The sequence below is a fragment of the Myxine glutinosa genome, chromosome 10, assembly GCF_964187855.1.
Source record: "Myxine glutinosa chromosome 10, kmMyxGlut1.1, whole genome shotgun sequence".
NCBI classification, from domain to species: Eukaryota; Metazoa; Chordata; class Myxini; order Myxiniformes; family Myxinidae; genus Myxine; species Myxine glutinosa.
Genome location: NC_136270.1, coordinates 77,583,589 through 77,609,767, shown reverse-complemented (window position 1 = coordinate 77,609,767; position 26,179 = coordinate 77,583,589). Strand labels below are relative to the sequence as shown.

The 26,179-nt window shown below is 42.1% G+C and overlaps 1 protein-coding gene across 1 annotated transcript; it reads right to left on the bottom strand.

Moving 5' to 3' along the window:
- Positions 1 to 682: 682 nt before the first annotated feature.
- On the bottom strand, positions 683 to 1,306 carry LOC144894110 (olfactory receptor 7D4-like). Its single transcript, XM_078786192.1, has 2 exons — positions 1,182 to 1,306; positions 683 to 860 (listed from the first exon to the last, which is right to left on the bottom strand). Exons 1-2 carry the CDS (start codon positions 1,304 to 1,306, stop codon positions 683 to 685), a joined length of 303 nt encoding a protein of 100 aa, XP_078642318.1.
- Positions 1,307 to 26,179: the final 24,873 nt, after the last annotated feature.

Genomic DNA, 26,179 nt, shown 5'->3' with positions numbered 1-26,179 from the left:
GAGAATTTGGGGTTTCGTCGCCATCAGCGACAGCATATGGTCCATTCGGACCGACGGTCGCGTGTCGCCGAGCTCGGGGAGGTCCAGGAGGCGGTCGGCTCTGGCGTCCTCCGTGAGGCCAAACGTGGCGAGGAGGAGACGCTTGATCGCCTCGTACCTGTGGTGGGCTGGTGGGTTCCTCAGGACAGACACGACGCGGGCGGCGGTGCCGGGCCCGAGGGAGGCGACCACGTGGAAGTACATGGTCTCGTCGCTCGTGATGCGCCGAAGCCGAAATTGGGCCTCGGCCTGAACGAACCAGACCTCGGCCTGAGCCTCCCAGAACTCAGGGAGTTTGACCACAACTGCGTTGTTTGCCATTGCTATGGCGTATTTGGTTGGTCAGCTACGGCTGATCCAACGTCGAGGTCACCAAATGTAGTGCGATGCTACGCGCACGACTTGCTTACCAAGAAGGGAAGCGGACAACGCAGGTAATAAGAAAGAGTCTTTCTTGGAAGAGCTCCACTGTAGCACTGAGGAGCTCGGGGCTGCGAGCCCCGTGTATATCCCGAGGCCACGCCTACCCCTCGGGCGTGGCCAACGCCCACTTGGTGCGCGGAATGATGCCATCACGCCAGTGAGCTTTAGTGTCCGCCACAACATGATGTTTAAGGTCACATAACTTTCACAGGATACAATTTCATTTTATTTTCAGAAACATCTGAGGGAGCATAGTCATACCCTGTCGGATCTGAGCTGTACGTAATCCGTAAATGATCGGATTTGCAAGAGGCTGCAGCAAATAAAACAATGAGTCACTCAGGTGTTTAAAAACGTGTGAGAAAGACTTTCCACTTGACAAACGCAGAGAGATAATGCTAAAAAGCATTGAGAAAAGAAAGAAAGAAAGTACCATGCAATGGGTGAGACATGTGTGTAGAGCCTTACTCCTTCTCTCGTTGTGCATGGCAGAACTTCGACATTCATACAGAATGAAACCATATGTGACGATGACAACTGTGATGATGAAGGCAAGTGTGATAAAAGACATTGCAATCCCATACATACTATTAATTGTGATATCTTCACATGATAGATTAGCTATGGCAATAGGAACACATCCTACATTAGGAAGTACATCCTTGCAGAATGTCAGTCGCAACAATAACAAGGGATAAACACCTCTCGTAAGGAAACACCAGCACAGTGTGGCCCACATCACTATGTGAGCTTTGCTATTCGTGAGCAGGACACTGTAGCGGAGCGGATGGCAGACGGCCAGGTAACGATCAATAGCCATGATTCCAAGTATGTAAGTTTCCATTCCAGCATAAAATGAAATGAAAAAAGCTTGAATGAAACAATGACCGATCCAAGTTTCGTTATTTACAATGATACCGTACATGAGTCGAGGCAGTACAGTTGTTGAACCTATCATGTCAATGAACAATAAATAAGCAAGGAAGATATAGACAGGTTTGTGTAACTGCTTTCTCAGGATAATGAGCAGGATCAACACCAGGTTGAGAGAGACAGTTACAATATAGATGAAGAAGAAGACACTGAAAGCCCAGGGCCGAACCTGAGGTGGCTCATTAAAAATCACTTGGAGGAAGAACACGTGCTTCACTGACTGATTCATCTCTGAGAAAAGCTTACTGAGGGAGAAAAAAAAAGCTAAGGTTACATATTGTAATCAAAAACTAAGGTTACTTAAACTAAGCATCCGCATTGTGCCAAAGTACTTGTGATTTTTCAAAAAGGAAATGAAACATCTGGTAACAAGAAAGAGCAATCAGAGATTGCAAACCCTCGCCAGGATGTATTTTCAGTGGTTTTTGAAGGCTTTTGTGTTGAAACAAAAATGACGACCGAACCATGTGACAGATGTCATCATTGTTTTTTTTCTCCACTAATTTATTTCGAGATTATGTTCAAATTTCATCTTGATCGATGACGTTTTGTACTTGTCGAATTATGACGTCATAATGGAAGCACCGATGACATCACCATTAACATATTTTATTCCCCATGGAGAGTTCTTTACAATGAGCCATGTCTCAATTTTTATATTCAGCGCTTTCGGAGATATAGAGGTGCAAAGGTTTTTGGGTTTTTCCAAGATGGCGGCCGAACCACGTGACCTATAACGTCATAATTATCATTAACAAATTATACAGGTGGAGTTACATCTATGGTAGAAATTTCCTGTCAATCGAACCAACGGTTGCAGAGAAAATCATATTTATTCTGTGCGGACAAACAGACAGACAGACAAACAGACAAACAAACGGACTCAAATGCTGATGCTACCCCATCCTCAGGCGAGGGTAACTAGACAGTTCATAGAACACCTTACCCCTTGCAGTCTTGAGGAAAAAGTACGTGGGAGCAGTCTTTTCACCTCTTCATTTGCGTTTCCGAGCACAATCTATATTTCCTACATGCCACGATTTTGACTGGCTCTCGACATTCCCCAATGCTGAGGGTGCGATCGCCAAATTGATCAAGATGGTGGTGTAAAATGGCGCAATATTTTGTCGAAGTACTCTCAGACCCCGGTTTATGTCAGGGATGCGTTCCTGAATAGTGTGACAAATATCGAAACGACGTAAATGAAAGCAATTTTTAGCTGCGTCGTAAGACGCTGGTCATAGAGTGCCCTCTGCTGTTGTTGTTGTTGTTGTTGTTCTTCTTGTTCTTGTTCTTGCAGAGAAGACAAAACCTCAAAGCTCCACCCATTCTGGGAACCATAGCTCCACCCATCCTGGGAGAGCCTTCATATAAACAAATATCCACCATTTTATTAACTCGCATAGCTTTGAGGCCTGTTTTGTAGGCCCGTGGTGTCTTCCTCTCCGACACAGTTTTATTTCAAATCAAATTCGATATATCATTTCATTTTTCACAGTCGCTAACATAGTTTTAGACTCGGTTGAAAAAAAACGGGAAGAAAATCTGATGAAAGTTGCCCTTTATAGAACGAAATGAATTCTCAAAGGCCTGTAACTTCAAGTCCATTGAGATTTTTTTTTTTAAATCGCGGCATGGTCAGTCATACACCGCCCGAAATAACAGACGGGAAAATGCCGATATATATATATTTTGTTTCAATCGCGGCATGGTCAGTCATACAACAACCCGAAATAACAGACGGGAAAATGCCGAGATATATTAAAAATTCGTCCATTTGATGACAATCGTCACGATGAAATATTTAATTTATACGTCGTCACAATAATGTGGAGAGAGGAGCATAGCTTCGTTCACGTGTCGCCACACACGGGAAATTGCCGAGATATATTTTTTTAAAATCGCGGCATGGTCAGTCATACACCGCCTGAAATAACAGACGGGAAAATGCCGAGATATATTAAAAATTCGTCGCCACACACGGGAAATTGCCGACATATATTTTCACTTTGCACAAAAATAACATCAAGTAATCGAATCAATAGGAATGTCCTGTGCCTATAACATCGACGTTATAGGCACAGCTGCATCTAGGCATTGTGTAACATCGATGCGGCTTTTGTTTTAATTAAAACTTTTTGTACTTGTTCTTATAAGAATAATGCAATAAGCAAGGGATGCATTCCCAACGTCTCCACTTCACACATTTTATTTAGCGATGGTATTACCCTTTTTTGATCCAAACCTTTGATCTAAAGATCTAAACCTACTACCCGAACCATTTCCAGAAGCGGTCAAAGCGGTATCTCTTCTTTTTGCTCCATCTTCCTTGAGCGTTGGCATTTTTATAGATGGTACTCACTGAAGGCAAACTTAATAGGCCGGCAACATCAACGCACGTTCATCAGCATCCATTCAATAAATAACATCTAATTTCAGTTCTAAGGTAACACTTTTACAATGCCTCTTAGCCTCTCTACTTTCGGCGATGAAGCAAAGTTCAGTAGTTCTTTCGGCGATTTTGCGATCTCCCTATTTAGTATTTTGGCGATGTAGTCTGGCATCTTTATTAGTCTTGTAAATTCTGAAAATGTTCGAGTGAAAAAGATATGGCCTTTAAAGTGACGTAAGTGTGAGTTGAGGTGACGCAAGCCAGATGATAACGTGACGACAGATTTGCAAAACAATGTAACATGGGGAGACATAAATCGGGGTATTACTGTACTGTTAAACTGGAGGTTTTTGGAAGTGCCAACCAGACTATTTGTTCAAGTGCATAATTTAATTGAAATAAAAGAAAGTTTTAAAAGTTGAAGAAAAAAAACAAACCAAACTTTTTTTGCAGAAGTTTACCATCGTTGATATACCGTCTTTTTCACGACCTTATTTAACATGTTACATTGGTTATATGTGCTTGTTGTACAGTGCCTTCAGAAAGTATTCACACCCCTTGCCTTTTTACATTTTGTTGTAAAAATTGATTTTTTGGTCACTGATTTACACATAATACCCCATAATGTCAAAGTGGAATTTTGTTTTTAGAATTTGTTGCAAAATAATAAAAAATTTAATGCAGAAATATCGAAATTAACATAAGTATTCAACCCCCTGAATCAATACTTCATGGAAGTGCTTTTGGCAGTGATTACAGCTTTGAGTGTTTGTAGGTATGTCTGTCTCAGCTTTGCACATCTGGATTTGGGTAGTTTCTCCCATTCTAACTTGCAGATTTGCTGAAGCTCTGTCCAGTTTGATGGGGAGTGTCGGTGAACAGCAATCTTCAAGTCTTTCCACAGATTCTCAATGGCATTGAAGTTTCGGCTTTAGCTGGGCCACTTAAGGGCTTTCACGGTCTTGTTCTGAAGCCATTCCAGTGTTGCTTTGGCTGTATGCTTGGGGTCATTGTCATGTTGGAACGTAAATCTTCTCCGCAGTCTAAGGTGTTTTGCACTCCAAAGCAGGTTCTCCACAAGAATTTGCCTGTATTTGGCTCCATTCATTGTTCCCCCTGTCCTTACAAGTCTCCCAGTCCCTGCTGCTGAAAAGCATTCCCATTGCATGATGCTGCCACCACCATGCTTCATGGTCGGGATGGTGTTAGATGGGTGATGAGCTGTGCACGGTGTCCACCCGACGTAGCGCTTTGCATTCAGTCCAAAGAGTTCAATTTTTTTCTCGTCAGACCACAGAATCTTTTGCTTCATGCTCTGAGTATTTCACATGCCTTTTTGCAAACTCCAGGTGTGCTGTCATGTGCCTTTTTCTCAGGTGGGGCTTACATGAGATCACGGCGAGGTCATGTCTTTTCGAAGCTGTTCCATGCGCTCACGCTTTCGAAGCTAAGTAATCTTTCACAATTGTGTTTTTGTCGAGACTGTATCTATCTTTCGGTGTGTGTACCTACAGCGTATCTTTAGGAAAATTTTCGGTGCTAATTTTTCGTGCATGTATATACAATCGTCGGTTAATGCGTATCGAGTATTCTGAGGCATAGTACTCGTAGGCTTAGGCTACCGTACCGTCTCCGACCTTGTGGTTTTGTTTTTCTCTCAGCGGTTCGTCGAATGCGCTGCAATTATTTTCGTTCTCTGTTTCGTCCCAGTCGTTCACCCCATACCTCCTTGTTTAATATCTCTACTCAAAAAAAAACAACCCAAAAAAATATTTCCTTCTCAGGTCTTATTCGTTTATTTGTTGTTCTTATTTGTTCGTTCGTTCTTCGTTCACGTTGTTCGCGATCACGCGATCACGCGATCACGTGGTTAGAAATGTATAATCTCTCCCCTGAACAACTATTTTCTCTCATATATTATAACACCTTTTTCTTCTTCTCCTACAAAAGGATGCTTTCGTCTTGCTCACCAAATCTATTCATTCCAAAAAAAAAAAAAAATACCATCTCTTACAGTTCCTCTTTTCAACATTCCCTAAACTCTCCAGAACTCCACCCCTCCTTCAGCGTCCTCAAACATATTTTTGACTCGAAGGTCTCAAACTCATTTTGCAAAAAATGTTCATTTCCCATGAATCGTACACTTTTCAAAATCCAATCTCACCCCTCCCCTCCAAATCTTCCCCATCCCCCCTTCCCTCCAAAACTTCCCCATCCCCCCTCCCCTCCAAAACTTCCCCATCACCCCTCCCCTCCAAATCCTCCCCATCACCCATCCCTTTCAAATCTCCCCCCTTGCCCCTTCCCTCCCCTCCCTCCTAAACTCCCCCCACACCTCTCCTCCGAGACTCTCCCTCGCTCCTCCCCTCCTAGACTCCCCTCTCACCCCTCCTCCTCAAAGCATCCTCCCTGCTTCTTCCCCCTTCCAACTTTCACCTTCATCTCCCCCAACCTTCTGCCTCACTCTTCCCCCTCCTCAAATAACACCTCACTGTGCCTCACCCAATCTCCATCAAACCTTTTGTCCGCCCCATTCTTCCCTTTCTCCAAGCTATTCTGAAATCTCTGAAATCTCTGACACACCTTCAACAGCTCTCCCTACCTATTCCTCCTCTTCCACATCTTACCCTACCCCTCCCCCCCCCCCTGTTCTGTACCCGATGCTCCCCCTTCCTCTTCATTAACGGTATGGACCTCAAACATCCGGGGCCTTCGCTCAAACTTGTCTGATCTCTCCATACAGGTTGCTTCTGACAAACCAGATGTGATCTGCTTAACAGAAACTTTCCTCCTTCATGATGTCTCTGATGCCTTGGTATCTCTCCCAGGTTACTCCCTCCTCCGGTATGATAGACCTGAACCTCGTCCTGGAGGTGGGGTTGCTATCTTTATAAAAAAACTCTCTTCCTCACTCGCGCTCCACTGCCCTCTCTCCTCCTCACCCCCAGGGAATACCTTTGGCTATGGCTTCCCCTTCGCTCCCACCTTTTGTTCATATGTGTGTTGTACCGTCCACCAAACAGTGATGACTCCATCTACATCTCGCTGTCTGATAATATGGACCAACTTCTATCCACCCATCCAAACTCTCTCTTCCTCATATGTAGTGATTTCAATTGTCACCATGCCAGTTGGCTGGGTGTGGGTACCCTCTCTCACCAGCCATGGCTCTTCAGCAAAGGACTTCTGCGACTCACTGGGAGTGACACAATCTGTCAATTTCCCGACCCAGATCTCAGTCAATGGAGCATCTTCTCTTCTGGACTTGGTTATGACTAACTTCCCTGAAAATGTCTGCTGCTCTTCTTCTGCTCCAATCGGCTCATCTGATCATGTGCTTGTCAAAGTGGACATCTCTCTGACCATTCTCAGAGAGCCTCCTCAGCATCGACGAGTCTGGCATTTCACTCAGGCCAACTGGCACGGTCTTCAAGCAGCCATCAATCATCTGGACTGGTCTCCCATCTCTACCGCCTCTGACATCAACTCATCCTGGGAATTCTTTCAAAGTAAATTGCTCTCTCTCATGCACAGATTTATCCCATCTCGTCTTCAGTTGTCATACCCTTCCTCCCGTCCATGGTACACGGAATCTTGTGGTGAGGCTGTTGCCCTGAAAATACTTGCTTTCGTCTCCTGGAAAGCAAATCCAACGGAAGGAAATCTCATTTCCTTTCACAAAGCCCGAAACAAGTGTGTGTCCACCCTCAGGAGAGCCAGGAAACAATATCTCACCGTTCTCAAGACCGAACTCTCTTATCTGTCTCCCTCTTCCAAATCCTAGTGGCATCTGGTCAAATCTGTTTCTGGTGTTTGTTCCCCCTCCATCCCCTCCCTCACCTCAAACGGCTTAACGGTTGACTCCGCACGTGAAAAAGCTGAATGCCTCAACTCTGTGTTTGCCTCTAAATCTTGTGTCCCAAACCCATCCCTCTCTGTACCCACCGTACCCAGTCATACCCAGCTGCTCCTGGACTCTGTGTCCTTTCCTCCTGACAAGGTGGAAAAGTTTCTGTCAACCCTCGACTCTGATTCTGCAACTGGTCCTGACGGCATCAGCCCACGGGTCCTAAAATCATGTTCTTCCGCTCTTTCACTCCCTCTTTCTGTTCTCTTCACCCTCTCTTTTGCTCAAGGTCATCTGCCATCTGCTTGGAAATCAGCCAACATCACCGCTTTGCACAAAAAGGGTGCAAAAACAGATCCTAGCAACTACAGACCAATCAGCCTTCTCCCAATTATCAGCAAAGTCATGGAATCCATCATTGCTTCAGATATGAAATCTTTCCTCTTCTCCAATGGCTTGATCTCTGATCATCAATTTGGTTTTCAGACCTGGTCACTCTACTCTGGACATGCTGCTTCTGCTTTCTCAACAATGGATGGAGGTCCTCAATGCCAAACAGGAAATTAGAGCTGTCTCCCTTGACATTTCACGTGCCTTCAATACGGTCTGGCACCCTGCTCTGCTCACCAAACTCTCCTCCTTTGGTTATCCATGGAAATCTCCACGCATGGCTGGCGGACTTCCTCTCTGGTCGTAGTCAACGTGTGGCCCTGAATGGGTTTCTCTCATCTCCTCTTCCTGTTCAGCTGGAGTTCCCCAAGGTAGTGTTCTGGGGCCTGTGCTTTTTCTGGTCTTCATCAATGATCTCTCTGACTCTCTTGAAAATCCTCTCTATCTCTTTGCTGATGACTCTATTCTCTGTCACTCCATTCCTCATCCCTCAGATCGGCAGTCTGCAGCCTCCTCACTCTCTGCAGACCTGGACAAAATCACAGACTGGGCAAACAAATGGAACATGTCTTTCAATCCTGATAAATCTCACACTCTTACGATGTCTCTCTGAAAAGACCGACTGGACAACCCTCCCATCCACTTTCTGAATAATCCTCTCCAAGAAGTTCTGTCACTCAAGCTTTTGGGTCTCACTATTTGCCATGATCTTTCCTGGGAAAACCACATTTCAAATCTGGCCTCCAAAGCCAGTCGCCGACTGGGCATCCTCTGTCGTGCGAAGTCCTTCCTTGGCACACCTGAGCTCCTCACCACATACAAGGCTTTCATCCGCAGCTCTATGGAATACTGCTCTCCCCTCTGGTCTGGTGCTCCTGCCTCACACCTAGCTCGTCTTCACGCTGTTGAAACCAAAGCGTTCAGAATCATTGGAATCTCCGGCGATGAAGCTAACTCCAAGGGCCTTTCACTCACTCACCGCAGGCAGGTTGGTGGTCTTTCCGTCTTCTACCGACTCCTCTCTGGCCTTGCCCCCCCAGCTCTCTCTGGGCTCTGTCCCCCAAATATTCCTACAGGTCGCACAAGATCTGCCTGCAACCCTCTTATGGTTAAACTGCCAAAATCAAGACTTTCTGCTCACCTTCACTCCTTCATTCCTCTTTTCTCCCGCCTCTGGAACAAACTCCCTCACTCTCTTCAATCCCACTCCACCCTCCAGGTCTTTAAAACAGCTGTTCACTACCATCTCTTATCCTCCCCCATCCAAAACCTTGATCTTTTGTACCCCCGCTAATTTCGGTCCCCTTGTGTTTTATACCTCCCCCCCCCCCCCCCCCCATCTCCCCCCCTTCCCACGCCTCCTCCCCCCAAGCCCTCTCCCTCCCACACTTCTCCCTGCTCTCATATGTGTGCTTCCCCTTCTCTCCCCATCTTGTCTTCCGCTCCCTCTTTTTGTATATTTTGTTTGTCTGGTTGATTTGTTTGTGAAATAAATGTTAGCTCTTTCACGAGCCTCGATTCAGTATACAAAAAAAAAAAAAAAAAAAAAAAAAATCTGGCCACTCTCCAAAAAGCTTGGATATGTGAAAGGCTGCAGAAACTGTTGTCCTTCTGGCAGGTTCTCCCATCTCAGCCAAGAAACTGGTCATTGGGTTCTTGATCATCTCCCTTGACCAAAGTCCATCTTGCCCAGTTTCTCAGTTTGGTCAGACAGCCAGCTCGAGGAAGAGTCTGGGTAGTTCCATATTCTTTCCATTTCCTAATAATAATAATAATAATTCATTTATTTTGTATAGCGCTTTTCATGAAGCCCAAAGGCGCTTTGACAGAGTGCAAAACATAATGCATAACAAAACATGAAAACAACAATTGCAAAAAGACAAGAATTAATAGGGAAATATTTAAAGCAAAAGGAGGGAGAAGGAGAAGTGATAGTCAGGGGTTAAATGCTGTGGGTTGAATGTTGAATGCAGTGCTGAACAGGTGGGTCTTGAGTGATGTTTTGAATGTGGTGAGTGAGGAGGAGTCTCTGATGGTGTGAGGTAGTGAGTTCCAGAGGGTGGGAGCAGCGATGGAGAAGGCTCTGTCCCCCCAGGATCTGAATTTGGTCCGGATGGGGGGGGGGGGGTCAGGAGGTTGGTACCAGCAGAGCGGAGGTTGCGGGTGGGAGTGTGTCTGGAGAGGAGGTCAGCCAGGTAGGATGGGGCCAGGTTATGGAGAGCTTTGTAGGTCAAGAGGAGGATTTTGTACTGGATTCTCTGGGAGATGAGGAGCCAGTGAAGCTTGTAAAGGACGGGGGTGATGTGGTCACGGGTCCGGGAATGGGTGAGTAGACGGGCAGCGGAGTTCTGAATGTATTGGAGTTTATTGGTGATTGTTGAGGGTGAACCATAGAGGAGGCTATTGCAGTAGTCCAGACGGCAGGTGATGAAGGCGTGGATGAGGGTTTCTGCAGCCGTGGAGGAGAGGGATGAGCGGAGATGGGCGATGGTTTTCAGGTGAAAGAAGGCTGTCTTTGTGATCTGTTTCGTGTATTTGTCGAAGGAGAGGGTTTGGTAAAAGATGACGCCAAGATTCCGGATGAGAGGGGAGGTGGATACTGGGATACCGTCGATGTTGAGGGCAAAGTTATGGGTGGATTTTGTGAGCGTTTTTGGGCCAATGATGATTATTTCAGATTTATCACAGTTAAGTATGAGGAAGTTGATTTGAAGCCAGGATTTTATTTCAGAGATGCAGTTTGTCAAGATAGAGTGGGTGTCGGTGGAGACGGACTTGGTGGAGATGAAAAGCTGGATGTCATCGGCGAAGCAGTGGAATTGGAGACCATGACGGCAGATTAAGTGACCGAGGGGGGACAGGTAAAGGATGAAGAGGAGGGGGCCAAGAACTGAACCTTGGGGGACACCTTGGGGGAGGGGAGCAGTGGGGGATTTGCAGTTATTGATGGAGATGAACTGGCGTCTGTCAGAGAGGTATGATTTAATCCAAGAGAGGGCAGTGCCGGTAACGTTAAAGGTGGATTCAAGTCGGGTGAGGAGGATGGTGTGATCGATGGTGTCAAAGGCAGCACTGAGGTCGAGGAGGACGAGAATGTTGAGGTTGCCAGCGTCAGAGGAGAGGAGAAGGTCGTTGGTGATTTTGAGGAGAGCAGTTTCAGTACTGTGGTTGGAGCGGAATCCGGATTGGAATGTTTCATACAGGTTATTGGCAGAGAGGTGATGTTTGAGTTGAGTGGCTACAGCGCGTTCCAAAACTTTCGACAGAAAGGGTAGGTTGGAGATGGGTCTGAAGTTGTTTAGGGTGTCAGGGTTTAGACCAGGTTTTTTTTAGAATGGGGGTAACAGCAGCAATTTTGAGGGATGGTGGGACGATGCCTGTAGACAGGGAGGAGTTTATTGTTGCAATGATAAGTGGAGAGAGAGCAGGGAGGGAGGCCTTGACAAAGCTGGAGGGGATGGGGTCAAGAGTGCAGGTGGCAGTTTTCATTCCTATGAGGAGTTCAGAGAGGTCAGTAGGGGAGACCGGGGAGAATTGAGACAGGGGAAGGCAGGATAAGGGGGGGCAGGTGGTTGGAGGGGGAGCGGGTGCGGCGGTGGTCAAGCTGTTGTAGATGTTGTCAATTTTGCGTTGGAAGAAAGAAAGGAAGGAGATGCAGTTGTCTACTGTGAATGACTGGGTGGTGGTGTCCAGGGGGCGGAGGAGTTTGTTTATTGTCGAGAAGAGTGCTTTTGGGTTTCCGGAGCCAGAGTGGATAATTTGAGAGTAGTAGGCATGTTGATGATGGAGCTTACTGTGCTCTTCAGAACTTTAACACACTATAAATTGTTTTATACCCTTTCCCAGATCTATGCCTCCTCACAATTATATGCAGAAGTTCTACGGACAGTTCCTTGGATTTCATGGTAGAGTTTCTGCTCTGACATGCACTGTCAATTGTGGGACCTCATATGGAAAGGTGTGTTTCTATCCAAATCATGTCCAATCAATTGAATTGGCCACATGTGGACTTCAATCAAGTTGTAGAGACATCTCATGGATGATCAAAGGAAATTGGATGCACCTGAGGTCAATTTAGAGTGTCATAGCAAAGAGATTGAATAGTTATTGACTCAAGACATTCAAACTTTTCATTTTAAATTAATTAGCAAAAAAAAAAAATTCACTCCACTTTGTCATGTGTACAGTCACGTGAAAAAGCAAGTACACCCCATGTAAAGTTTTGACTTTTTCAACATATTTCAACATACAGCTATTTGATCTTCATTTAAACAATATTGATAGATAAAGGTGATATATAACAACAAATATCATGAAACATTTACATTTTGTAGTCCATTGTATAATTTAAGTAAACATGAATGCAAATTTCGCATGTGGAAAAAGTAAGTACACCCCTACATTTATCACTACTTCAAATACCTAAAATTAGAATCGTGTGCACCAGCTCAGGTGCAAATGATTAGAACATCGTTAGAGAGGATCTTGGAGGAACCTGTCTTATTTAAACCTCAGACATTTAGTTTGGTTTGCTCTTTTTTGTTGAAGTGTGCAGCGTCAGCATGCCAAGATCAAAAGAGCTCTCTGAGGCCTTCAGAAAGAAGGTTACAGTTGCCTACGAGTCTGGGAAGGGATTTAAAAAGATCTCCAAACAATTTGAAATCAATTGTTCGACTGTCCAGAAGATCATCGACAAGTGGAGAAGATTCCAAACAACTGCCAACTTGTTCAGGCCAGGCCGCCCCAGCAAGTTCAGCCCGAGAGCAGACCGCAAGATGCTGAAAGAAGTCTCTAAGAACCCCAGAATGTCATCACTGGATGTACAGGTAGCTCTTGCTACTGTTGATGTCAAAGTGCATGAGTCTACCATTAGAAAGAGGCTGCACAAATTTGATCTACATGGGAGGTGTGCCAGGAAGAAACCTTTGCTGTCCAGGAAGAACATCAGGGCAAGACTAAAGTTTGCCAATGAACACCTAGGCAAAGACCAGCACTTCTGGAACAATGTGCTCTTATTACTGGACAGATGTGCTGGACAGACGAGTCAAAGGTAGAGCTATTTCGCCACAGTACCAGAAGATATGTTTGGCGAAAACCAAAGACAGCATTTGACCACAAGAACCTGATACCAACTGTAAAGCATGGTGGTGGAAATATTATGGTTTGGGGCAGCTTTGCTGCATCAGGGCCTGGGCAGCTCACCATCATATAATCCACTATGAATTCTTCATTGTACCAGGGGGTGCTTGAGGATAATGTGAGGCCTTCTGTCGGAAAGGTGAAGCTCAACCGAAGGTGGACCTTGCAACATGACAATGACCCTAAACATATCAGTAAATCCACCAAGGAATGGCTGAAAAGAAAGAAGTGGAGGGTTCTGGAATGGCCAAGTCAAAGCCCGGATCAAAATCCCATCGAGATGTTGTGGGGGGATTTGAAACGAGCTGTGCATGCAAGAAACCTCTCAAACATCGCACAGCTGAAAGAATTCTGCATGGAGGAGTGGGCAAAAATTTCTCCCAGTCGATGTCAGAGACTCGTAGACAGTTATAAGAAACGCCTACTTGAGGTTGTTTCTGCCAAAGGGGGCAGTACCACCTGTTGGAGCCAAGGGTGTACTTACTTTTTCCACATGTGAAATTTGCATTGATGTTTATTTAAATTATACAATGTAATAGAAAATGTAAATGTTTCATGATATTTGTTATATTATATCACCTTTATCTATCAATATTGTTGAAATGAAGATCAAATAGCTGTATGTTGAAATGTGTTGAAAAAGTCAAAACTTTACATGGGGTGTACTTACTTTTCCATGTGACTGTAGACTAGTGACCAAAAATGTCAATGTAATCCATTTCAATTTCAGGCTGTAACACAACAAAATGTGGAAAAAGTCAAGGGGTGTGAATACTTTCCTAAGGCACTGTATGCGTCCGTTATGACATCCCTAAAAACAGTGCTTCCTGTTTGGAATGATTTTCAATTATAGAATGTGTGCAAAATATAAAATGCCCTTGTACCTCGATCATAGACGGACGTCTGTAGACAAACAAACAGACAGAGTGAACCTATTGCTTAACCCTGCATTGCGCTATGTGTGTTGAAACAAATTATTGTGGGAAAATCCTCAACAGGAGAGGTTGTTCAATGTATCCACACGTGAGCACACCTTTGTCTTTCTCCAATGTAAATATTTACTTGATTTGTGTCATTTTCTTTCTTTTCATTAATTTTGAGTGAATCTGTGGTGATGATGCAGGATTAAATTATGTTTCTTTAATATGAAATCCATGATAAGGTATCAATAATTATAGATCACCTAGTGATTAAACACGTTTCTTTCTTATCATGTGACTGCCCCACAAATTTGATATCTATAAACATGCCCAGGATGATCTAAAACAATGCATCCTAAATAATCATATAACTTGTTATAACATTTTCAATCTGAGTCTTGTACACAATCTTGCACATACATGACATGACATGCAAGAATAACTGTGATGACATCGCCGTGGTTGAACAAGAAATACAAGGGCTTTAGGAGATATTATCATTATACATGAAATATAAGGATAATGGAAATACAAGGGCTTTAGGAGATATTAACATTATACATGAAATATAAGGATAATGGAAATACAAGGGCTTTAGGAGATATTATCATTATACATGAAATATAAGGATAATGGAAACACAAGGGCTTTAGGAGATATTATCATTATACATGAAATATAAGGATAATGGAAACACAAGGGCTTTAGGAGATATTAACATTATACATGAAATATAAGGATAATAGAGATACAAGGGCTTTAGGAGATATTATCATTATACATGAATTATAAGGATAATGGAAACACAAGGGCTTTAGGAGATATTATCATTATACATGAAATATAAGGATAATGGAAACACAAGGGCTTTAGGAGATATTATCATTATACATGAAATATAAGGATAATGGAAATACAAGGGCTTTAGGAGATATTATCATTATACATGAAATATAAGGATAATGGAAATACAAGGGCTTTAGGAGATATTATCATTATACATGAAATATAAGGATAATAGAGATACAAGGGCTTTAGGAGATATTATCATTATACATGAATTATAAGGATAATGGAAACACAAGGGCTTTAGGAGATATTATCATTATACATGAAATATAAGGATAATAGAGATACAAGGGCTTTAGGAGATATTATCATTATACATGAAATATAAGGATAATAGAGATACAAGGGCTTTAGGAGATATTATCATTATACATGAAATATAAGGATAATGGAAATACAAGGGCTTTAGGAGATATTATCATTATACATGAAATATAAGGATAATGGAAACACAAGGGCTTTAGGAGATATTATCATTATACATGAAATATAAGGATAATGGAAATACAAGGGCTTTAGGAGATATTAACATTATACATGAAATATAAGGATAATGGAAATACAAGGGCTTTAGGAGATATTATCATTATACATGAAATATAAGGATAATGGAAACACAAGGGCTTTAGGAGATATTATCATTATACATGAAATATAAGGATAATGGAAATACAAGGGCTTTAGGAGATATTAACATTATACATGAAATATAAGGATAATGGAAACACAAGGGCTTTAGGAGATATTATCATTATACATGAAATATAAGGATAATGGAAATACAAGGGCTTTAGGAGATATTATCATTATACATGAAATATAAGGATAATGGAAATACAAGGGCTTTAGGAGATATTATCATTATACATGAAATATAAGGATAATGGAAACACAAGGGCTTTAGGAGATATTATCATTATACATGAAATATAAGGATAATGTAAATACAAGGGCTTTAGGGGATATTATCATTATACATGAATTATAAGGATAATGGAAATACAAGGCCTTTAGGAGATATTATCATTATACATGAAATATAAGGATAATGGAAATACAAGGGCTTTAGGAGATATTATCATTATACATGAAATATAAGGATAATGGAAATACAAGGGCTTTAGGGGATATTATCATTATACATGAATTATAAGGATAATGGAAATACAAGGCCTTTAGGAGATATTATCATTATACATGAAATATAAGGATAATGGAAATACAAGGGCTTGAGGAGATATTATCATTATACATGAAATATAAGGATAATGGAAATACAAGGGCTTTAGGGGATATTATCATTATACATGAATTATAAGGACTAGGGCATGCCCGTACTATATATATATCTAAAATTATATCCCCCCCCCTATTTACATGAAATGGTTTGGTCCAAAGCGAACGGCTTGCGAGTGGTGACAATCCCCCCCCTCTATTTACATGCAATGGTTCGGTCCAAAGCGAACGGCTTCCGGAGTTTGGTAAAGAAATCGCCATCGCGTACACAAACGCGCAGGAAAGCGAATGAATCGCAAATTCGTTTTTATTAGTTGTAAAACATAATGCCCAATTATTCAATTAGCGCCAACGTATTTTGGCTTTTTGCAATTTAATCGCAAGGAAAAGTAGAAAGAGAAGAGGGAAAAAAAGAAAAGCCTTGCCTTGCTGCAAACAGCTGCTGCAAACAACAACAACATGGAAGGCTGCACTGTCCGGAAGTTGGCATATCGCAGTTACGATTATTTTAGTGTTAATGGCCAATTATTCAATTAGCGCCAACGTATTTTGGCTGTTTGCAATTTAATCGCAAGGAAAAGTAGAAAGAGAAGAGGGAAAAAAAGAAAAGCCTTGCATTAACGCATTAACGCTTGCATTGCATTAACGGTTCGGCACACGTGATAGCTCGCTGCTCTCTGATTGGTTGAAGCGTTTTTTGGACATAGCTTGGTAGGTACTTGTCCGATTAATTTCAAACCTTGAAAAGGCACATCCTCGGGTCCCCAGCAATATACCTGGCAAGTTTCAAGTATATCGGACCCGTGGTTGTCGAGAAACAGCGGTCACAGACAAACACACAGACACACAGACAGACACACAGAGATTACTGGCATTATAGATAGATAATGGAAATACAAGGGCTTTAGGAGATATTAACATGATACATGAAATATAAGGATAATGGGAATACAAGGGCTTTAGGGGATATTATCATTATACATGAATTATAAGGATAATGGAAATACAAGGCCTTTAGGAGATATTATCATTATACATGAAATATAAGGATAATGGAAATACAAGGGCTTTAGGAGATATTATCATTATACATGAAATATAAGGATAATGGAAATACAAGGGCTTTAGGAGATATTATCATTATACATGAAATATAAGGATAATGGAAATACAAGGGCTTTAGGGGATATTATCATTATACATGAATTATAAGGATAATGGAAATACAAGGCCTTTAGGAGATATTATCATTATACATGAAATATAAGGATAATAGAGATACAAGGGCTTTAGGAGATATTATCATTATACATGAAATATAAGGATAATGGAAATACAAGGGCTTTAGGAGATATTATCATTATACATGAATTATAAGGATAATGGAAATACAAGGGCTTTAGGAGATATTATCATTATACATGAAATATAAGGATAATAGAGATACAAGGGCTTCAGGCGATATTATCATTATAAATGGAATATAAGGATAATAGAGATACAAGGGCTTTGGGAGATATTATCATTATACATGAAATATAAGGATAATAGAGATACAAGGGCTTTAGGAGATATTATCATTATAAATGGAATATAAGGATAATAGAGATACAAGGGCTTTGGGAGATATTATCATTATACATGAAATATAAGGATAATAGAGATACAAGGGCTTTAGGAGATATTATCATTATACATGAAATATAAGGATAATAGAGATACAAGGGCTTTAGGAGATATTATCATTATACATGAAATATAAGGATAATGGAAACACAAGGGCTTTAGGAGATATTAACATTATACATGAAATATAAGGATAATGGAAACACAAGGGCTTTAGGAGATATTAACATTGTACATGAAATATAAGGATAATGGAAACACAAGGGCTTTAGGAGATATTAACATTATACATGAAATATAAGGATAATGGAAACACAAGGGCTTTAGGAGATATTATCATTATACATGAAATATAAGGATAATGGAAACACAAGGGCTTTAGGAGATATTATCATTATACATGAAATATAAGGATAATGGAAACACAAGGGCTTTAGGAGATATTATCATTATACATGAAATATAAGGATAATGGAAACACAAGGGCTTTAGGAGATATTATCATTATACATGAAATATAAGGATAATGGAAACACAAGGGCTTTAGGAGATATTAACATTATACATGAAATATAAGGATAATGGAAACACAAGGGCTTTAGGAGATATTAACATTATACATGAAATATAAGGATAATGGAAACACAAGGGCTTTAGGAGATATTAACATTATACATGAAATATAAGGATAATGGAAACACAAGGGCTTTAGGAGATATTAACATTATACATGAAATATAAGGATAATGGAAACACAAGGGCTTTAGGAGATATTATCATTATACATGAAATATAAGGATAATGGAAACACAAGGGCTTTAGGAGATATTAACATTGTACATGAAATATAAGGATAATGGAAACACAAGGGCTTTAGGAGATATTAACATTATACATGAAATATAAGGATAATGGAAACACAAGGGCTTTAGGAGATATTAACATTATACATGAAATATAAGGATAATGGAAATACAAGGGCTTTAGGAGATATTATCATTATACATGAAATATAAGGATAATGGAAACACAAGGGCTTTAGGAGATATTATCATTATACATGAAATATAAGGATAATGGAAATACAAGGGCTTTAGGGGATATTATCATTATACATGAAATATAAGGATAATGGAAATACAAGGGCTTTAGGGGATATTAACATTATACATGAAATATAAGGGCTTTAGGGGATATTATCATTATACATGAAATACAAGGGCTTTAGGGGATATTATCATTATACATGAAATATAAGGATAATGGAAACACAAGGGCTTTAGGAGATATTATCATTATACATGAAATATAAGGATAATGGAAATACAAGGGCTTTAGGGGATATTAACATTATACATGAAATATAAGGATAATGGAAACACAAGGGCTTTAGGAGATATTAACATTGTACATGAAATATAAGGATAATGGAAACACAAGGGCTTTAGGAGATATTATCATTATACATGAAATATAAGGATAATGGAAACACAAGGGCTTTAGGAGATATTATCATTATACATGAAATATAAGGATAATGGAAACACAAGGGCTTTAGGAGATATTAACATTATACATGAAATATAAGGATAATGGAAATACAAGGGCTTTAGGAGATATTATCATTATACATGAAATATAAGGATAATGGAAACACAAGGGCTTTAGGAGATATTATCATTATACATGAAATATAAGGATAATGGAAATACAAGGGCTTTAGGAGATATTATCATTATACATGAAATATAAGGATAATGGAAATACAAGGGCTTTAGGAGATATTAACATTATACATGAAATATAAGGATAATGGAAACACAAGGGCTTTAGGAGATATTAACATTATACATGAAATATAAGGATAATGGAAATACAAGGGCTTTAGGAGATATTATCATTATACATGAAATATAAGGATAATGGAAACACAAGGGCTTTAGGAGATATTATCATTATACATGAAATATAAGGATAATGGAAACACAAGGGCTTTAGGAGATATTATCATTATACATGAAATATAAGGATAATGGAAACACAAGGGCTTTAGGAGATATTATCATTATACATGAAATATAAGGATAATGGAAATACAAGGGCTTTAGGAGATATTATCATTATACATGAAATATAAGGATAATGGAAATACAAGGGCTTTAGGAGATATTCACATTATACATGAAATATAAGGATAATGGAAACACAAGGGCTTTAGGAGATATTATCATTATACATGAAATATAAGGATAATTGAAACACAAGGGCTTTAGGAGATATTATCATTATACATGAAATATAAGGATAATGGAAACACAAGGGCTTTAGGAGATATTAACATTATACATGAAATATAAGGATAATGGAAACACAAGGGCTTTAGGAGATATTATCATTATACATGAAATATAAGGATAATGGAAACACAAGGGCTTTAGGAGATATTATCATTATACATGAAATATAAGGATAATGGAAACACAAGGGCTTTAGGAGATATTATCATTATACATGAAATATAAGGATAATGGAAACACAAGGGCTTTAGGAGATATTATCATTATACATGAAATATAAGGATAATGGAAACACAAGGGCTTTAGGAGATATTATCATTATACATGAAATATAAGGATAATGGAAACACAAGGGCTTTAGGAGATATTAACATTATACATGAAATATAAGGATAATGGAAACACAAGGGCTTTAGGAGATATTAACATTATACATGAAATATAAGGATAATGGAAACACAAGGGCTTTAGGAGATATTAACATTATACATGAAATATAAGGATAATGGAAACACAAGGGCTTTAGGAGATATTAACATTATACATGAAATATAAGGATAATGGAAACACAAGGGCTTTAGGAGATATTAACATTGTACATGAAATATAAGGATAATGGAAACACAAGGGCTTTAGGAGATATTATCATTATACATGAAATATAAGGATAATGGAAATACAAGGGCTTTAGGAGATATTAACATTATACATGAAATATAAGGATAATGGAAACACAAGGGCTTTAGGAGATATTAACATTGTACATGAAATATAAGCATAATGGAAACACAAGGGCTTTAGGAGATATTAACATTGTACATGAAATATAAGGATAATGGAAACACAAGGGCTTTAGGAGATATTAACATTACTAGGGCATGCCCGTACTATATATATATCTAAAATTATATCCCCCCCCCTCTATTTACATGAAATGGTTTGGTCCATTCGCAAAGCCAAAGCGAACGGCTTGCGAGTACGGTGACAATCCCCCCCCTCTATTTACATGAAATGGTTTGGTCCATTCGCAAAGCCAAAGCGAACGGCTTGCGAGTACGGTAGAACCCCCCCCTCTATTTACATGAAATGGTTTGGTCCATTCGCAAAGCCAAAGCGAACGGCGAACGGCTAAATCGCCATAGCTCGGTAGCTCGCTGCTCTCTGATTGGTCGAATCGTTTTTTGGACATAGCTCGGTAACTACTTGTCCGATTAATATGAAACCTTGAAAAGGCACATCCTCGGGTCCCCAGCAATATACCTGGCAAGTTTCAAGTATATCGGACCGGTAGTTGTCGAGAAACAGCGGTCGCATACACACAGAGATTACTGGAATTATAGATAGATGCATGAAATATAAGGATAATAGAGATACAAGGGCTTTAGGAGATATTATCATTATACATGAAATATAAGGATAATGGAAATACAAGGGCTTTTTTTAGGAGATATTATCATTATAGATGAAATATAAGGATAATAGAGATACAAGGGCTTTAGGAGATATTATCATTATACATGAAATATAAGGATAATGGAAATACAAGGGCTTTCGGAGATATTATTTCGGAGAGGAGAGGAGGGAGGGGGGGGAGGAGAGAAGAGGAGGGGGAGGTACCCGGCATTGCCGGGCGGGGGAAGGGAGGGGGAAGAGGAGGGGAGGGGAACGGGGGGGAGGGGAGGGGAACGGGGGGGAGGGGAGGGGAACGGGGGGGAGGGGAGGAGAGGAGGGGAGGAGAGGGGGGGGGAGGAGAGGAGAGGGGAGGAGAGGAGAGGAGGGAGGGGAGAAGAGGGGGGGAAGTAGCTGGCATTGCCGGGTGGGGGAGGGGAGGGGGAAGAGGAGAGGAGGGGAGGGGAGGAGAGTGGGAGGGGGAGGGATAGGAGAGGGGTAGGAGAGGGAGGGGGAGGGTGGGGGGGAGGGTGGGGGGGAGGGGGGAGGGGGAGGGGGAGGGGTGGGAGGGGGAGGAGAGTGGGGGAGGGGGAGGGATAGGAGAGGGGTGGGAGGGGGAGGGGAGGGGGGAGGGGAGGAGAGTGGGGGCGGGGGAGGGATAGGAGAGGGGTGGGAGGGGGAGGGGGAGGGTGGGGGGGGAGGGAAGGGGAGGGGGGAGGGGGAGGGAGAAGAGGCGGGGAGGGGGGAGGGGGAGGGGGAAGAGGCGGGGAGGGGAACAGGGGGGAGGGGTGGAGAGGGGGGAGGGGAGGAGAGGGGGGAGGAGAGGAGAGGTGGGAGGAGAGGAGAGGAGAGGGGGGAGGGGAGAAGAGGGGGGGAGGGGAGAAGAGGGGGGGAGGGAGAAGAGGGGGGGAGGAGGGGAGAAGAGGGGGGAGGGGAGAAGAGGAGGGAGAAGAGGGGGGGAGGGGAGAGGGGGAGGAGGGGAGAAGAGGGGGGGAGGAGGGGAGAAGAGGGGGGGAGGAGGGGAGAAGAGGGGGGGAGGAGGGGAGAAGAGGGGGGGAGGAGGGGAGAAGAGGGGGGGAGGAGGGAAGAGGGGGGGAGGAGGGAAGAGGGCGGGAGGGGAGAAGAGGGGGGGAGGGGAGAAGAGGGGGGAGGGGAGAAGAGGGGGTGGAATTACCCGGCATTGCCGGGCGGGGGAGGGGAGGGGGAAGAGGAGGGGAGGGGAGGGGAGGGGAGGAGAGGGGGGGAGAGGAGGAGAGGGGGGGAGGGGAGAGGAGGAGAGGGGGGGAGGGGAGAAGAGGGGGGGGGGAGTACCCGGCATTCCGTGTATAAACGTGAGGGAGAAGAAGGGGGAGGGGGAGGGGAGGAGAGGAGAGGGGGGAGGAGGAGCGGGAGAGGGGGGAGGGGGAGGGATGGGAGAGGAGAGGGGCGGGAGGGAGAGGGGGGGAGGGGGCGGGATGGGAGAGGAGAGGGGCGGGAGGGGGAGGGGGAGGCGGGGAGAGGGGGAGGGGCATGGGGGAGGGGAAGGGGAGGGGGGGGAGGGGCGCACGAATCGTCGAATCAGCGCGCTGCTCTGCCACCGATTCAGATTCCGTGTATAATATTCCTCGCTGAAAAAAAATATGGATCTAAAGATGAAAGAAAAAAAAACCTATGTGGTGTGAATGGCAATGTTCCTCGCTGAAATGTGAAAAAACGCAATCGCGCGGCAAGGAACATCACGTGATCGCTCTGAGCGATCGATTGCAACTCTGCGTCGTGTCGTGGGCGTGGCCAACGTGGCCTCATGCTCCCAGGTGATTGGCTAACTTGAGCTCGAGAGAGCCATAATGCGCTACGTTATGGCAAAAAATATGGATCTAAAGATGAAAGGAAAAAAAAACCTATGTGGTGTGAATGGCAATGTTCCTCGCTGAAATGTGAAAAAACTGAATTACGTGCGAACGCATAACTGTGAGATTATGGCGGCAAAGTTGGAACATCATGTGATCGCTCTGAGTGAATCAGCACGCTGCTCTGCCATTCCGGTCATAATATTCCTCGCTGAAATGTGCTGAGGTAAAAATATGGTAAAAAAATATTATGAAATACATTTTTAGGTCGGCCATGTTCTTCCCAGGTTCAATCGCCATGCTTGTGCCAAATATCAAGTACGTGAGCCTCTCCGTTTAGGAGTCTATCGGTAACATTACACACACACACACACACACACACACAAACTGTGTTTTATATATATATAGATTATCATTATACATGAAATATAAGGATAATAGAGATACAAGGGCTTTAGGAGATATTATCATTATACATGAAATATAAGGATAATAGAGATACAAGGGCTTTAGGAGATATTATCATTATACTTGAAATATAAGGATAATGGAAATACAAGGGCTTTAGGAGATATTATCATTATACATGAAATATAAGGATAATGGAAATACAAGGGCTTTAGGAGATATTATCATTATACATGAAATATAAGGATAATAGAGATACAAGGGCTTTAGGAGATATCATTATTCATGAAATATAAGGATAATAGAGATACAAGGGCTTTAGGAGATATCATTATACATGAAATATAAGGATAATAGAGATACAAGGGCTTTAGGAGATATTATCATTATACATGAAATATCTATCTATAATTCCAGTAATCTCTGTGTGTGTGTCTGTATCCGACCGCTGTTTCTCGACAACTACCGGTCCGATATACTTGAAACTTGCCAGGTATATTGCTGGGGACCCGAGGATGTGCGTTTTCAAGGTTTCATATTAATCGGAGAAGTAGTTACCGAGCTATGTCCAAAAAACGATTCAACCAATCAGAGAGCAGCGAGCTATCACGTGTGCCGAACGTGGCGAACAGACTCTGCCTCGGACGGCACATTTGAGAGCGTATTCATTTATTTCACGTTGGCAAACTATGTTGGCGCTATGTTGGCGTTAAACTATGTTTTAAAACTAATTTGCGATTCTTTCGCTTTCCTGCGCGTTTGTGCACACTATGGCGATTTCTTTACCAAACTCCGCAAGCCGTTCGCTTTGGACCAAACCATTTCATGTAAATAGAGGGGGGGGATTGTCACCGTACTCGCAAGCCGTTCGCTTTGGACCAAACCATTTCATGTAAATAGAGGGGGGGGATTGTCACCGTACTCGCAAGCCGTTCGCTTTGGACCAAACCATTTCATGTAAATAGAGGGGGGGGATTGTCACCGTACTCGCAAGCCGTTCGCTTTGGCTTTGCGAATGGACCAAACCATTTCATGTAAATAGAGGGGGGGGGATATGATTTTAGATATATATATAGTACGGGCATGCCCTAGTAAGGATAATGGAAATACAAGGGCTTTAGGAGATATTATCATTATACATGAAATATAAGGATAATAGAAATACAAGGGCTTTAGGGGATGTTATCATTAATCATATAATGGAGTGTGTAATGGTAGTGGTAACTATGTGATGATATATTAAATCCTCTCTCGAGTAAACTTTGGTTTGTGATGTTGCATTGATGGATTTACTGACAGCCTGGAGGAAACTGAGGTTGTGGATCTACTGATGTGGGTGATCTCCTGATTTGGATCCATGACCAAGGTTGTGGATGTACTGATGTGGGTGATCTCCTGATTTGGATCCATGACCAAGGTTGTGGATCTACTGATGTGGGTGATCTCCTGATTTGGATCCATGACCAAGGTTGTGGATCTACTGATGTGGGTGATCTCCTGATTTGGATCCATGACCAAGGTTGTGGATCTACTGATGTGGGTGATCTCCTGATTTGGATCCATGACCAAGGTTGTGGATCTACTGATGTGGGTGATCTTCTGATTTGGATCCATGACCAAGGTTGTGGATCCACCGTTTGGAGAGGTCCTGGGCTGAAAAGAGGAAAACCTCGAGGACTAACGGTGCCTATATGATGATCCGTCGGGAAACTCGTCAATTGCTTACAGTTTAAGGTTCTTACATTCGGTAAGGGAAATATGTTTTGAGGTTTACAATTTAAATAAAGTTTAATATGGGATGTTGTGAAATGAACATCATTTACAACATTCCTGTAAGTTATATTGAAGTTTAGGTACAACCGATGCTGTACAATTAATTGTGTGTGTGTGTTGCTTTATGCGCTACTCTCTCTCTATAGCAACTACTGTATGTCCTTCCTTCGATATGGCGACAAAAACGGAACACAATATTTTAGGTCAAGCCTCACTAAATTATTGTGCACAGGGAATCACTGAATATTACCTCTTTTGATTTAACAGGCAATGGGTGACAAGTATGGAGCCACCCACACCACCGCCTCTGTGAACCGTGAACCTATCTACTCTTTCTGCTGTCTATAGCACTGTGCAGTTTTAAACTATGGCTGTCTAGCACTGTGCAGTTTTAAACTATGGCTGTCTAGCACTGTGCAGTTTTAAACTATGGCTGTCTAGCACTGTGCAGTTTTAAACTATGGCTGTCTAGCACTGTGCAGTTTTAAACTATGGCTGTCTAGCACTGTGCAGTTTTAAACTATGGCTGTCTAGCACTGTGCAGTTTTAAACTATGGCTGTCTAGCACTGTGCAGTTTTAAACTATGGCTGTCTAGCACTGTGCAGTTTTAAACTATGGCTGTCTAGCACTGTGCAGTTTTAAACTATGGCTGCCTGGCACTGTGCAGTTTTAAACTATGGCTGCCTGG